The sequence below is a fragment of the Nestor notabilis genome, unplaced genomic scaffold, assembly GCF_000696875.1.
Source record: "Nestor notabilis isolate BGI_N333 unplaced genomic scaffold, ASM69687v1 scaffold5854, whole genome shotgun sequence".
NCBI lineage: Eukaryota > Metazoa > Chordata > Aves > Psittaciformes > Psittacidae > Nestor > Nestor notabilis.
In genome coordinates, this window is record NW_009924221.1 from 22,256 (window position 1) to 39,233 (window position 16,978).

At 37.3% G+C, this 16,978-nt stretch overlaps 1 protein-coding gene across 1 annotated transcript in view; it reads left to right on the forward strand.

Moving 5' to 3' along the window:
- ARSB (arylsulfatase B) overlaps positions 1-16,978 on the forward strand; it is a gene marked incomplete at its 5' end in the record, with an annotated part of 58,784 nt that overhangs the window by 20,775 nt on the left and 21,031 nt on the right. Inside the window, 2 exons of the mRNA XM_010012515.1 lie at positions 7,882-8,125; positions 15,949-16,019. Of these exons, the coding sequence (XP_010010817.1) occupies positions 7,882-8,125; positions 15,949-16,019 (315 nt within the window). The remainder of the gene's footprint in view (positions 1-7,881; positions 8,126-15,948; positions 16,020-16,978) is intronic.

Below are 16,978 nucleotides of genomic sequence, written 5' to 3' on the forward strand. Positions count from 1 at the left end.
ATGCCCCCCCCCCCTGCCCAGCCAATTCCAATGGTGGGGAGTCCACCACTTCCCTCTTGGGGAGATTGTTCCCATGGCTGATTGTTCTCACTGTGAAAAATGTTCCTCTTGTGTCCAGCTGGAATCTCCACGGGGGTAGCTTGTACCCATAACCCCTTGTCTTTAGCATATGTGTCTTTGTAAAAAAGGAGTCTCCATCTTCTTTGTAGATTACTTCTTAAAGTACAGGAACATGGTGATAAAGGTCTCCACTGAGCCTTCTTTTCTCTAGGCTGAACAAACCCAGTTCTCTCACTGTTGCCTCCTATGTCAGGCTTCCCAGTCCTTGGTCATCTTATGGCCTTTCTCTGGACCCTTTCCAGCCTGTCCGCATCTCTTCTGTATTGTGGGAACCAAAACTGAACACAGCATTCCAGGTGTGACCCGACGAAGAGCCAAGTGGGGCAATAACATCTTTATGTCCGCTGGTGATGCCCTTGTTTATGTAACCCGGCATCTTGTTAGCTTTCTTTGCTGCAGCTTCACATTGTTCACTCACACTGAACTTGTTGTTCAGCAAAACCAGGTCCCTTTCCACAGTGCTGCTATCCAGCCAGGTAGTTCCGGGTCTGTGCTGCACTCCTGGATTATGTTTTCTCAGGTGCAAGACCTCAAACTTGTCCTTATTGAACTTCATAAGGTTCTTGTTAGCCAGCTCTTCTTCCAGCCTATCCAGGTCACCCTGCAGGATGGCTCTCCCTTCTGAGGTGCCACTTCCCTGCTTTGACTGGGATTGTCAGCAAACTTGGTCAGGGTACACCTGACCCTGTCTTCCAGATCATTTATGAAGATATTGAGCAGCACTGAGCTCAGTATTGATCCCTGGAGGACCCCACTTGTGACAGATTGCCAGGTTGAAAAGGAGCTATTTACCACTTATGTATTAAATTTATTAACCTCATTGTCATAAAACATTTTTCTTCTGGATTTTTCCTTTAAATATAAAGAAGTGTTGGTCTTTTGTTACTTATTGCTAAAATTTATTGAACAGAATTTGTGGTGCTGTGTGACATACAATGCAAAGCAGTCCAGAAATACTTATCTTACTGGATTTTTGTGCTGAAAGAGAGGATTTTTTAATTTTCTGTTATGACTGGGTTTTTTCTTATAGCAAATAATTAATTACTGCTGTATTTTCAAGTTATTGTTGTAAATATTTTCTGTATTCTTGGATCACTTTTTACTCTACAAGGGTTTCTAGGACACACACTTAGGATTACGTTTATGCCATTGTAACCAAGAATGTGTAACACGTATCACAAACTCTCTGAGTTTATCATTTTACCAGAATGAAAGGCTTACAATAAATAGAAGTTAAGGACTTTTATGTAAACCCTGCATATTTTTATGATGTATTCTCACTGTCTAACAGAATTTGGACAGGAAATGTAGTCAGCAAGGGTGATTTTTTTTTCCCCAACTTTTTTTTTTTTTTTTTTTATTGTAAGGAGACTTATAAGTAGCTCCGTATTTGAACTAAGAAAATACAAAGACTGAAAAGAAATACTGCAGTTAAAACTACTTAATAACAGCACCAAATACAGCCCTGGATGAATCTGTGGAGAAATTCCAGGAAGCCCTCTCTGAGGAGCTTATCTAGAACAATTTGCCAGGCACGTCAGCAGGACAGCAGGGTGCAGCTCAATTGTGGTCATAGGAAGAATGCAGCAACCTGAGTGGTCACAAGAGGGTGTGTGGGGGGAAAGGTTACTTTTGTATAGTACAATTGAAACCAGATCTGGTCTGTTAGAAGAAAATACATAGCTATACAGCAAGGCACATTGTTGCTTTTGAAAAAAATGCACTCGAGGACATTTGTGAGGGTTCATTCTTAAGTCAACGCTTTTCCCTTTTTGGTTTTCTGATGTCTAATGAGGTACAAATCCAGAATGAAGCTTTTCCCATACTTGTAGCTATTGCTGATGTGTGCTATCTTTATAGTATGAAGCAGGCTGTTGCTTCAGTTCCAGTGAGTCCATCTGAAGACTTGAATCCATACATGCTTCATTAGTTATTGCTCTCAGAATCATTTTATTGCTGTTTTTTATTGTCCAACTACTCTTCAAAGAGGCTTTTAGTCATTAAACTGTTTAGTAGTCACATACATCCCACATCACTGCATATATATACTGCCCTAGTCAAAATGCTTGGCAGCTGGCAACTCTTCAGAGAAGTGTCTGGGAGAAGCAGAAGGGCCTCTCTGTTTAGTTTTGTTTATTGATTCCTTTAAGAACTCCTGCAAAACATCTTTTACAGTTTACAGATTTACAGTTTACAGATTTAAAAAATTAAACTCTTTCTCATGTATATGACAATGAATATTAATTATAGAAGCAGATGTTCGTGAGAAGAAAATATAGGCCGTCATTTTCAAAGGTATCTTCGAGATGCACAAGCTCTACTTTGCTTTTATTTTGCTTATGCTGAAAGGTTTTTCTTAAATTAAACACATTTTTAAAAAGCACCCTTCTTCTTCATTACCTTTAACAAAAAAAATCACAGTAATTTGAAAGACAGTCACCTTCTTTTTGAAAACACATTATATTGTCTGATTTTTTGTGTGGGAAATGTGTCCTGTTTTCATCCAAAATTTTCTAGGAGGAAGGTATTATGGATTTTTGCTGTTTCAGCTCACTCCATTGAAGTATCTTAATGTGAACATCATTGTATGGATTTTAAGATGGGTAAGAAAGTAATTAGATGTAAATAGGTGTATGAGGGTGAAAGAAGGTAGATATAGTCCTATAAAATACACTTTTTTTCTTGATGGCATATTTGAGCAGTTGCTAGAGTTGGAATAAAAAAGAGCTGATTTTTCTGCAGATATTTTAATTGAATCAGAAGACAGAAGTTCTCATTTTAAAATTTTATTTTTGTTATAACAATACATTGCGTTTACTGGAAATCATCATTGCCAGTACTTGAGAAAGTATTCAAGGGGTTAGGGTACTTGACTATTTTGAAGACAAAAGTTATTTCATCTAGAGATCTTTGTATCAATCTATTTTATCAGGATGCATGTCCCACAAATACAATTATATTGAAAACATAGTGTTTATTTTTAATATTTATTGCCCTTAAGAAACTGTTCTGTCTGTGACTGTGGTTCGCTCAGATCTAACTGTTGCAAGTACTCTGCAATGCTTACAACAGTCAGTGCAGTTCCTTTTCTCTTTGGGTTTTTAATTTCTCTTCTATAGTAGGAGTGATAGCTCTTCCCCTATCAGTGTATATCATTGGTGCTTATGATACAATTACTACATTGTACGGTTTTCTCCATAGTCAACATGGCTGATGTTAATTCAAGGGTGCAGAACTTTGATTGAAACTACCTTTTAAAGCATCCGGGAAGCTTTTGTTTCTCTCCTTTATTCTGTCATTTTAACAGTTAACCTGCATATGTCTTCTATGCATTTTTTCATTGATAGTGGTAATGCCTACTATGAACTCTGTTTCAGGCCACTCTTGTATTAGCGAGAATATCTCTCACCAGTGTTCTCTTTTATTGTCACAAATTTCAGCTCACAGAAGAAAATTCCATCAGAATGGAAGAGAAGTCTCAGTACTCCCCTTCCTAAAATAACACAGAATGATGGCAGTGATAAAAAACCTGAGAAAATAAACAGAGCTAAACACCTATCAAAGCAAAGCAAACCAAGCAAACAACAAAGCTCTTAAAAAATGTATGATACTTCCAGTTAAGAAAGCAAACAAAACTGAATACATTAGCTAGGTGACACTTATGCCAAGTACCATGATTTTCAAGTATAGCCTTATTTTCTCCCCTTTTATCCTTTCTTTAGGGACAAGAGCTGGTTTGCTTTATGATTTTTCTAGTGCACATAATACGTTGTGGGTACTACTGAAGTCTAAATTATATAGATGTAATTACAAAACTAATTCTTACAGATAGGAAAAATATGCTCACTACATTTTCCAGACTATTTTGCTATTATTTTTAATGAAAGTCATATTTGATGTTTGTCTCCAGGAAAGAGATAATTGAAGTATCATGCTTTCAGCTGAAGTAGCAAGGCTGAAGCTTTAATAATAAGCAGTGTTATAAACCAGAGCCTCTAGTTGTAGGTACCTTGATTGCAAAAGCTTTGCTCTGCAGACTGTCCGCAGATACTAGGTATTAGGATGAGTCATGGAGAGAAACAGTTGCAAAATGGATGATAAAGCATTCAGGAAGTACTGTTTTGAAGTGGATTTAGAACTGAATATGAAGCCAGAGCAGAATATGAAGCAACAGTGACCTTATTTGTCTCTTACCTAGATGGATATTGTATGTTTTAAACTACTGGGAGTTTCCATATGATCTTTGGAGTTTGTTCCGTATTTGTGGTACTTTGCTAGAATAGAATCATAGAATCATAGATTAGTTAGGGTTTGAAAGGACGTTAAGATCATCTAGTTCCAACCCCCCTGCCATGAGCAGGGACACCACACACTAAACTATGTTGCCCAAGGCTCTGTCCAGCCTGGCCTTGAACACCTCCAGGATTGGAGCATTCACAACTTCCTTGGGCAACCCATTCCAGTGCCTCACCACCCTCACTGTAAAGAACTTCTTCCTTATATCTAACCTAAAGTTCCCTTGTTTAAGTTTAAAGCCATTACCCCTTGTCCTACCACTACAGTCCCTAATGAGGAGTCCCTCCCCAGCATCCTTGTAGGCCCCTTTCAGATATTGGAAGGCTGCTATGAGGTCTCCACGCAGCTTCTCTTCTCCAGGCTGAACAGCCCCAACTTCCTCAGCCTGTCTTCATACGGGAGGTGCTCCAGTCCTCTTATCATCCTCGTGGCCCTCCCCTGGACTTGCTCCAACAGCTCTATGTCCTTTTTATGTTGAGGACACCAGAACTGTACACAATACTCCAAGTGAGGTCTCACAAGAGCTTGAGGAGCTAGTTAGGAATAGCTTATTTGGGACAGCATGAGAATGGCTGTACTTCCACAGACAAAGGATCCTTCAGGGCAAGCACCCCCACACCATGACAGTGCCTGGTAGCATGTGCTTAGGAAAGAGTATTGGGACTCACTGTGCCTTTCACCAAAAGTTTTGTGAAAACTTTTAAATCTTCAGCAGTTTGAGGCTGAAGAAATTCCTGAGACAGAGGAGATGTCTTTTCATGTAAGAAGTATCAATTATTTTTTCATCTTTAACTCATCTGGTAGCTTTCTAAACCCACACAGGCTTTTATCATAAACTGTATATATCCACAGCAGGGTTATATTCACCTTCGGGGAAAGCTATCTGAGCACACACGCAGCAGGTACCTATTTTGTCTCTTGCTGTCTAGACATATCCTCATAGGAAACTCCAGTTACAGTCCTGTAGCAGTTGTTCATGCCTGCCTTTCTGCCATGTCCCGTGCAATCAGCGGCTTGTTTATTCCCTTCCCACCGTATTTATTATTTGGTGGTTATCTTAATATTTCATCAGTAGAGATTCCATTATGATCTTTCCTTATTATGTAACTTGCTCTGCTTTAGCAAATTGTTGATACTTGAAGTTCTAGATAATATTTCAGACCATATGGAAGCAGTTATTTATAACTTTGAAAAATTGTATCACATATGAATGAACTGCCAGTGACACATTCTGCCTACCTACAAAAAAACCAAACTTCAGTAATTAAAACAGAAACCCACTTTTTCTCTACTTCAACACTTTCTTGGTAAGTCAGTCAAGATATGAAGCAGAAAGGGTCCTTTGAACATGGATGCCTGAGGAAAAAGGAAATAGTAATGTTCTAGCAATGTGAAAATGAGAAGTCAAAATGAGTGGGATGAACCTTATTTCTTATGTCATGTTTTTTTATTTACATACAAAATTAGCTATCACAACAAGATTTTTTCTTGTCCTTTTTTCCTTAAACTTACTATAAACCTTTTTTTTTAAACATAGTATATCTGAATGCTAATATCACACACAAGGTTTTACAGGTTATGTGTTAGACAGACTCCTTTACTCAGAGACTTTACTATATGATGAAACTGGCAAAATGTTAATGTCTTCAATATTTGACTGTAACCCAGGAAATGAACACTTATCTCACTCAATTCTTCAAAAAGGCAGTTTGCTTCTATGATTTCCTTGCTATTTTGTCGCAGGTATTCAGGACTAAAAAAAAATTTCATGTGCTAGTATTCAACTGATACAGACAGTAAGTAGCCTATGATACAAAGAAGATATTTAACATAATTAAGATTTGATCCTACTTTAAGTCCAAACTGTGCTCTAATATAGTGTAGATAAGATACCTTTTATTCTAAGGCCACCTAAGGTTAAAAGCTACTGAAAGCTCTGTCTCATGAGTATCCCTGACAGGAATTCCTGTTTACACGAAGAGTAGAAAGAATTGTTGAAATGGATTTTTTCTTTTTGTAACTGCCAACTGCTTATATTCTCACATCTCAGTGCTCAGTGTTGTTGTGTGAGAAATACTGTTAGCTAGTATTTAGTTTCCTGCATTTCCTAGTAAAGACAATAAAGCTTTAATTTATTTATTTTTGGCCCAAGAGTGCAGGACACACAAGCAGCCCTACTGGAAGCTGGGCCATAGTTTTCAAATCATGCTATTTTTTCCAAGTACTTCATTTAGCTTAACCTTTCACTTTTCGGAGTCTTCATGGGAACTAGTATATTCCTTGGTCAAAAAAAAAAGGTCTTCCGTGTGCAGTAGAAAAATGTTCATAGTGGTGGTTTACGTTGATCCATAATTAATGAAGCAGAAGGAGATAATTTTGTTGTGTTGTGTTTACAGACAAGTTCTTGTGTAATCTGTTATACATGTACTACTCGTTTCTTCCCTCAAATTCCTGGATTTTAATCAGAAAATGCAATATAAACATGTGAAATTGCACTGAATGTCAGTTCAACAAGTACTATTTAAAATAATTTTACCCTTATTAAAATACAAAAAAATTATGCTTAAAAGAATCGCCATCAATGACTCTTCTGAGATCAGTACAACAGGTTTGAACAAGAACAGCAGTACAACAGTACTAAAAGTTAACTTCAGCGACTCATTAATTCTGTTAAATTCAGGAATATGGATTTTATTCCTAGTGTGGAAGCTTAGTCAGAGCTAAAAAAGAGTTACATGAGCTGTCTCTAATTAATGTAGATATTTCTGAGTTACTATAGTTCAATTTTTCCTGTAACTATCTTACATGTTTTTTTCACCAAATACAATAAATTTAGTGTATTTCCAAATCCCTTTAGCTATTTTAACTAGTTTCAACTCAGTTTGTTAGAGCTTTCTCCTTCTGCCTGAGAAACTGTCTGTTTTGTGTAACACTCTGTAACATTACAAATCAATGTGGCTGCCTAAAAATCTAGGAAAACAGTGGTTCTAAACTAGGAGTATGGGTAGTGTCCTGACACTGGAATAGCAATTTTCCATTTTAAGTAAGTACTCTGGAAAACAGTGTATTCTGAGTACTAATGATAGCATTGATAGCAGGTGTTCTTGTGGTCTGTAAAGTGGTTGGAACTAAATTTTTGAAGTCTTTGATTCTGGAAGATTTGGATGTCTAATGCTATTTAGAATCAATATCAGAGGATGCTCTTAACAAAGTCTTTCTAAATCATTGGCTTGTAGTGCAGTATCGTTTCTAGCAATAACTTTTGATTGTAGCAAGAATTTAATCTATATTTGTTACATACTCTGAGCATATGACATGTTGTATGAACACTTAACAGTACTACGCAAGTACTGGCATTGACATGCGTATATTGTGAAAATACTTATTTTTCGAAGGGATGAATAAATATTGTGGGGAGGATTTTTCTTTCTTACCAATAATTCATTTTAAATACTTGTTTTCCAGATAACGGAGGACAGACCTTGGCAGGTGGAAATAACTGGCCACTGAGAGGAAGAAAATGGACCCTCTGGGAAGGAGGAGTGAGAGGAGTAGGCTTTGTTGCAAGTCCTTTGCTGAAAAGAAAAGGTGTAGAAAGTCATGAACTCATCCATATCTCTGACTGGCTGCCAACACTGGTGCACCTTGCTGGAGGACATACCAATAGCACTAAGCCTTTGGATGGCTTTGATGTTTGGAAAACGATCAGGTAACTTGCATGTCAAATCACTGAATCAGCATTCTGGTATGAGAAGAATTTAATCAGCCCAGAGAACAGAGCAGGATCTGGTGGCAGAGGGGAATATTACATATTCCCTAAAGGGAAGATGTAAATGCAGGTAATGTTGCTATTCGTAAGAGAATTATACAGGTTGCAAATTAGTCCTGGTCACAGATGTAAAACTTCCAGGCAGCTTTAACTCAGTATGTTGAATTTGTCAGTATCAACACAAAAATGCATAAACATGGTACACTTTTCCAAGAATGCTCTGTGATCCAGAAGTATATTAACTGGTTTTGCATAGCATGGAGTACAGTTAGTAAATTTTATGGACCTAGCCCTACTCTCTACTGAGCCCACTTGGATGTCTCTGCTGTATGCATCTGGAATTGGACATGCAGGAAATCTAGGCAGACATTAAACTCACTGAGCATCCATTCCACTTTGGTGTTTTGTTAGCTCAGTACAGGACCTGTCAGGCTGGCTTGAAGTGTAATTGTTTCAATAGGTTGGCATCATCCTGTCCAATGTCTCAAAAAGCCTGTGAGGCTGAGTACAGAAGTAGACCTGATATGGTTCTTGAGAGGCTATGATGTTGTCCCTGGTTTAAGCAAGCTGGAGCACTCAGGCACACAGTGCAGACATGCTTAGATGGCTGGAAAAAAGTGGCAGCGTAGCTCCAGTGGGGTTGACACCGAGAGCAAGTTAAAGACTTTTACTGGGCACTCTGACTCTGTGCACTTCTCATGCTGCCTGGATTAACTGTCAGGCTATCCTGAACCCCATTAGTTCATAAAATAGAATGTCTTCCATGCATTAAAAGAAAAAATGAGTTAAATCCCCTACATTTTTCCTCTGGAAAAGAATAATAAAAATGTTATCACAAGTGCTAGATACTGGGTGCACTGAGGACATAAGATATGTGTTTATTAGTGGGGCATTTGGCTCAGCAAAGTAAGTAGAATAGAATGTAAAAGTATAAGTGAAATAGGTATTAACTGGTAATGGTGTGCTTTTTCACTGAAACAAACAGTCAAAAGAAACTAGTGTTGCCCCTTTGCAATATCTTCAGTTAAGACTTACACTCAGTCCTTCATCTTTCAATGTTTTTCTGTTATTGTGATGTTCTTTTATTATATTAAAATGGATTACAAAGGTCTTAAACACCTAGTTCCTCCAGAATTTTGAACTTCTATGACCAACCCTTATTTTTGTAAAAATTGCATAGTGACATTAGATTAAATTCCTGTTTCTCACTCTTCTGTGCTTCATGTAATGCATTCACAGATGGGGCTAAATCCTATTGTGTATGTTCTTGGAAATTATATTTATTTTAGTACATCTTGAATATAATTTTGGTTTGCATAAGAATAAGTTTAATACTGCCAAAGCAGAACAGGAGAGGACTAGCTAGTAGGAAGAACTAGCAATTCTACTTCCTACATGCCATTCATTTGAGAATTAGTGTTTTGTTTCTTTTGGTAGTCTTTGTTCTGTTTTTATAGCAGTCAGACAATACTATATTATGTGTGTTATAACCTTTGTTGCCTTCTCAGGGTTCCCACCCCAGCTTGCATGATAAATGTAGCTATTTATGTAGCAATAGCTGATTTTTATGGTTTTTTTAATTTTATTTTCTGCATAATACATTATGCTAAATGTTTGGTTTTGTGTGTCTTAGCATCCTAGACTGTGAATTACAGAGGTTAGTTCCTAAATAAATGTTAGTAGGAGTATCTTTGGGTTAGGTATTGAAATGAAAAATTGAGAGTTAGAGCAGGTACAGCTGAACCCATCTACCCATCTCTGGTTAGCCCTATTTATACCTTGAAGTAAAAACAAAACTGAACCAAACCAAAAAAAAAACAAACCAAGCCTAACCCCCTGAAATATTGCAAACCCATTATCTTGAGTTCAGAATTGTTCTGTTCGTACGTTTAGTGGGATTACCTGTTTTGAAACTCCTCAGCTTGATTTTTTTCTTGGTGCTGTCTCTGTTTCTGAGGCACTATGGACTAGTATTCTGTACTAGCTGGAGTCTGCAGAGAACTCATGGCTTTGTGCCCAGGTGTACCATATTGGCTGTCTTCCAAGTGGAAGAAGATAAGGATGTGTATAATTGAGGCCAGGGACTATTAACTGCCAGGAAGGAATGGAGACTACTGTCCAGCCAGAGAAAGTAAAATGTTTTATATGCCAGTGTAACTGTGGGAAAACTTAGCGAGATCCTGGGGCACTCCTGAACCACAGACTTTTCTTTCAGCTATCAGCAGAATTCCTGTCTTCTTCAAGTTCAGTTTCAACCAGGAATTCTTTGTCATGGACAGATCTCAGATCGGGTTACTTCAGCAGAAAAATTCTGTATGGGGAAGTATAGGTACAGCTGTGCATCCTCTGCATCTCCTGGCACTTGAATCATTTCTGTTTGTGGAGGGGCTGAATGCAACGTTGAATGGCACTGCTAGGTGGTAGGGGACCTCCAGTATTTTCAATTTTGCAAACAGGAGGGCCTCTGTCTGGGAAGGAAAAAAGTCAGTTTTTGTAAATTGTTAGGCTGCTTTTTGACTTACCTTGCAGCCGAAATGCCAAATTTCACACAATTTTCTGATGCAATCAGGAGAAATGAGTGTATTGAATTTCATGATCGTAACTCAAAAGGTCACTTGAATACTGGATAGCAAACAATGAAGGCAGAGTGCCCTTTTGGTGGCATCTGATGGAAAGTTCAAATATGTTGCTTCTCTTGGACCAGATGGCTCATAATGGGTGAAATTATAAATTACTAAGATTCGAACTCATTTGGAAAAAGGAAATTAATAGCCTATCACCGTATTACATCTGTATTTTTCAGTCCAATCTAATACAAATAGATGTATATGCTCTGTGTGTGTGAGGACTGTAATCCTGAGCCTACTGTTTCATGTGTGTGTAATCAAAAGGTTATAAATTTGAACCTTGGTTTAGATATTTAGAAGAATACATGAAACAATGTGGATATTCTCGGAAGTCACAAAAATATTGGATCCATTCCGGTATCTCTCTGATTTCTGCCTGTAAATGATCAGTATTTAAAGGATGTGTTCTTAATATGATATTTATGCAATAAATATAAATAATTATGAATATGTATGAAATACATACCATTTTAATATGGATAATTATAAATAATACAGACATTAGATATGAATTTCATAATCCTAGGTATAAATTCTGAAATACGAGACAAAAGTGAACTTCCTGATGTGAGTTTAAGATGATTTGTAGTCCAAATTTGGAATTGAAGTAACATGACACTGCTTAATATGAAGTTCTCATAGCAAATAGAAGTGCTGAATGTGTGTGTCCAGCTGTTTATTTTATGCCTCCTCTAGTTAATTTTGACTTGAAGAACTGTAAGAAAGTTTTTGGTTAGGAACAAACACAATGCATACAATGCATAAAATGAGGAAACTCAACGTTCTTGTTCCCATTGAACAGTTTGAACTTTTCTTAGGTAAAAATTTGCATGCTACTTAAAAGCTCCTTACAGAGGCTTTGAACTCAGAAGTTTACTCTTTCCAAACTGATCTGCTGACCTAGTAGTGTAGGAAATACTATTGCAACACTGTATCAATAAGACACCTAACAAGATAGGAATCTGATTTAAAATAGGAAGTGAAATAAGGCAGTTTTTACTCACATTCCCCCAGCCTGACACTCTCCCTCACCAAAAGGTGTGTGTCTGAGAAGTCTGCCCAGCAGCCAGGCACCAGGGCGGGGGTTTTCAAACCACCCATCTGGCAGTCAGGCACCACGACGCTTGTGACCAGATGTTAGGCCCAGGATCTGTTACAATGGTGCAGAGGTCCAGGAACACCAACTATGAAGTCCTTCCAACATCTTCTGTGTTCTTCTGAGGCTGGTAAACATGATAGGTTCTGATAACTCCTTTTTGTACCCTTTTGGTCCTGCTTCTCTGTCCTGTCCTGCCTCTGTGAGTCACCAGGTGCTGTCACTGTTTCATGTCCAGATGTCCCTGTCCTGTGAAACTGGCCTAGATTTGTTGGGATCTTGCTGACCTACTAATCTGGATGTTGTTGACACAGGCTGTTATGAGAGCCCTTTCCCTGCTGTGTGTTCCTGCTGTCATCTTCACATGCAGATCTTCACAGTCTTTTCTCCGTTCATACCAATCTCAGTGTATCTGCTAGAGTTTTCTACAGTAAAAGATAGCAGGCCACCTTGCTCTTTCAATGCAAAATTTTGTTGCAGCATATCTGTAAACCAGTAGTTCCTAAACTTTATTTTCCCCCAAGTACCTTTGGAATTCAATTTAACTTTCCCTTTAATGTCTCTAACTTCTTTTCGAAAATAATATAAGATAGTATTACTGTAGCAACCTATTTTTGGATATCAGAGCATTCCAATCTCATGTATAAACCTGCTACATAAACCATAGAAGATTGTACTTTTTAAATTAGACTGCCATGGGTAACACTACATTATAGCTGGAACACCTAAAACCATGTACATAGGAGAAATTATTTCTGAAAATACAGTGGTAATACCACTAATATATTTTACAAAACATAGTAATTGACAATACCAAGAACAATTAATAGAAAATAGTACTAAAATCCAGCTAGTCAGGGAATCTAAACTGTACTGCATGTTTCCAAGCAAGTATCTCAAAAGGCACTTGTGTGTCTAAGAAACATCTGTTCTCCAGATGCTTACCACTCTACTGAAATTGAGACGCTAGGCAAAATAATTTTCCTTATGCTGAAATTTGCCCTGTTTGATACATTGTTTGATATATTTGGGGTTTCAGTACTGAATATCTAGTATGCCTGTGCTCAGAAAAAGAACTTTATTTGCATTAGCAAGAAAACAGAAGACCAAATGGTAGAGCACATGGAGCAGTATGATAGACAGGCACTGAGAAATTCAGGATAAAATACAGCCAAACAACTAACATTTCTTTAAACCTGGTTAGCAAGCACCTTTTCATATGTTTCACAGTGCAAGCCTCAGGTTGAATACCAAATGGTTACATTCATTTTAGGAATTAAACACTGATTTTAAAAATTATTTTTTTTTGTGGTACAAACTAACGCTGAAGAAAGAGCAATCTGAAGCTGAGCATAATGTTTATTTCCAGCATACCTGAAATATAATTATTTTAGGAAAGCATGTACAGATATGACCCAGAGAAATACAATATATGGCAAGGCTGTAAATGCTCAGATTTTGCTCAGTAACACTGAGGATGTTTTTGTGCATGATAAACATATTTACTCTGAAAAACCTTGGATTCCTTCCCAAGGACACCTTCTGCCTATTTTAGAACAACAACAAAAGTGAAAAATCACATGGAGATGTTTGTTCATATTCAGTAAGGAGTAATAAATAGATCTCTGTATGTTTTAAAAACTTTACAAAGCAGAAGATAGAGTGACATGCTCAGCATAATCTCTCTGGTTCTCATACCAACTTTGAAGTAGATCTATATGCTTTCAGCAAGATGTTCTTAGAGAACTTTTTTGGAAAGCAATACCTTTCAGCTGCTTAATTATATAGTCATACATGATAGAATAAGAACCAGGAACTCTGCTACAAGAGTAAATTCTCTACTTCTTGTCCCCAGCATATCGTTTCTGTCTTCCTGATGTCCTTTTGTGTCAGGCAGCTGCTTTTTAAAATGTACATTGCCATCGTCTTCTCTGACTTTTGTTTCGTGATTGATATATGGTGGTTATAAACCTCCACAATGTGTGCCACAGAATTACTGGAATAACACCCAATTGAACAAGCAGTTCAGTAATGCCATAAGCTTTAGGGACTGTATCTCATGATTATATATAAATTACATTTCCAAGTTACTATAAGTGATATTCTGTCCCAGAAAAAAAAAAAAAAACCCAAAAAAACCCCCCCAAAAAACCCCAAAACCTGATTCAAAAAAAATGACAGCTGAAGTATGAAAAACCTAAATTAATGCAGGTATAATCTTTGTATTTTGTGTTCTACCTGCTGTGCAGTAAGGCTCATAACCATGTTTAGTGTATGGTATCCACCCTCCAGATTAAAAGCCTTAAAAGAAATTACCTGTTATGATATGACAGTAATACTAGTCTGCTTGAACAGCACAAATATTCTCGGTTCTGACTTTCTACCAACTGTGGTACTGTATGAATATTAGATGTATAAACAGAAGAAGCACATAGGAGTAAGTTACTTCTTCCTTCTGTGTTTGACCCTGGTGGAAGATATTTAGCATAACTCTGACATTTATTTTCTTCTAAAAGGTTACTGAAAATTGTAGATACAGCTCAGAAACTGAAAAATAAGAGTATCTCCCCAAGCAGTTACTGCAGAGTAATTGACATGCTATAAATCCACATCCTACTTTAACTTGTGCTAACTGGTTCATGTTACTGTTACCTACAAACAGATGGCAAAAGGCACACTTGACCACAGCTGTAAATGGAACACATAGAGACAGTAAGAGTCTATTAAATCTAAGATAAAATTTGCTTAAGTAAGGCCAGGCATTCCTTAGTTAAGCGTGTAACTACTATAGATACGTGGGTGCAGGGCTGGGCAGGAGTTAACCTTACACACATATTCTAGGAAAAACATTTTTGTGGCCGTTCTTATACACTGAATTACTAACACTGTAGGTTAATTATTGTGCTTGCTCTGTATTAATTGTAAGGCGGTATTATCTGAACACATTTCATCTTTCATTCAATCCTCCTTGTTAATTTTGTGCTTACTTAAAATATGTAGCTTCCAGAAATGGTTTTAGAAATTAAGTAGAACAGTATTAATTTTAATTAGTTGTTACTGAAAATTTTAGATTACAGGTAAACATTGTTTAATTATATTTTTTATGTATTAAAGTAACAGTCATTTTTTTTAGGTTTCCACTAAGATTTATATTACCTGATTTTTTTATTCTTAACGTCAAGTGGTTTAGAGGCCCTGGTTGAATTTTTGAGTCTTAAATGAAGCTCCTTAGCAAAAAGAAAACAATTTAATTTATCTGGAATTTTTTAAAAAGACGTGTTTAGGTTCACTGTCAAATAATATAATATTGTTGTGTCATGATATAGCCAAGGTTCTTTCTAATTATGTCTTTCTACTCATGTTGCTCTTTATAAGGAGTGTATTTCTTTTACTCGGTTCTTTAGGATGGAATTACTTAACTCAGAAAATTTACGGTTAGGTTTGGAGGCTTATTCCACACCATCCGTATGTAGCCAATGGCTAGAAAAAGAGGAATGATTATTTTTTTTACCACAAGAAGGTTCAGAGTACCTAAATAATCCTCATGACCTCAATTACAAATCTAAAGTGGGTTCTTTGAGGGGCAGCCAATATAGTGTTTTCTGAGGCACCCAGCCAAAATGTTTTCAGTACCCATTCAGGTATGCTGAGAGCATAGCAAGTGCTGTGCCATCTTACGCTGCAAAATTTGATTTTTAAAGTTGATTATTATAAACCCCTGCTTTTCTAGGGCCATTTCTGTACTCTGTAAGCTTATGAATAATACCAGTAAACATACCAGTGATGTTAGGGAAGATTCATAGAGGCAAAAGCTGTTACTACCAGATGGAAAAGAGCATTCATAGAATGGTTTGGGTTGGAAGAGCCCTTAAAGATTCATCTAGTTCCAACGCCTTTAATTCAGATAAAATTTAATAGCAATTAATTTATGGCTATTAGCTCATTCTGCATTAGGATGACAAAAAGCCTTAAAATAAAACATGCAGAATCCTAATGAACTGTAGAAGGAAATTAACACTTTCATTTGAAATCTCTCCTAGTGAAGGAAGAGCTTCCCCCAGAGTGGAACTGCTGCATAACATAGACCCCATGTTTGTGGATAACTTCCCATGTAAGTACACTACTGATTGTTCAAGAATTACTAAACATACAGTTTATCTCCTGAATGCTCCTTGTTTTCCATAAGTGAAGTATTTCCTTCTAGGTGAAACAAAATAGAGTAGGATGCCTTCTGCTTTTAGTTAAATAGCTTTAGAATGCAGGAACATCATCCCCCAGGTGCCCTAAGTACTTACTGAGTCATGACCAATGTGAGCTTCCTATTTCAGAGAGCTCTGAAGCACTGCTGAGTAATGAATCGAGTACTTTGGGACATGGAAATGTTGAGGAGCAGCCTCAGGGAGTGTAGGGAGGCACACTGCCAAAAATCCCTACCAAACTTTGTCTTCAGTGCTCCAAGTTGGCAGGTAGCTCCCAGTGAACTGTTCACCCTGACACATGTTGATACATCTACATAATATGACCTAGCAAATGGAAAACTTGAGTTTGTGAGAAGCTGAGGAGTTCCAAGCCTTGTGATTGCTTTTGTTCCATAATCACATGGGTTGGATGTTTAATACCATAATCACATGAGATGGAGCTGAAGTTTGCCAATTCTATAGCTCTTAAACCACCTTCTGTTTTATGATTCAACATTATTAGCTTGCTAAGGACTACAAACTTTTCAAGCAAGATTTTTTCATGCAGAACATTGGAACAGGTCCCATACAGTGTTTTTGTAGCATTTCTGTATTTCATTAAACAAAGAAGTAAATCCAGGCAGAGGAAAAGTAGTGACCTGTTGCCTGCAAGACAGGTAAATGTTGTACTGTAGTAACTATATGGACAGGGTTAAGGTGGCCTTCTGCAAGACAGATCTAGTTCTGTGATGCTCTTCTTAGAAGGAGCAATACTGTGCCTCTCTTGTGCTTGTGGACAACACTGTCTGCAGGTTATTCCTACATACTGATGGAATTAAGGTGTGGCTACTCCAATATCCCTTCAAAGGATACTCAGCGAGTCGTGGCATTC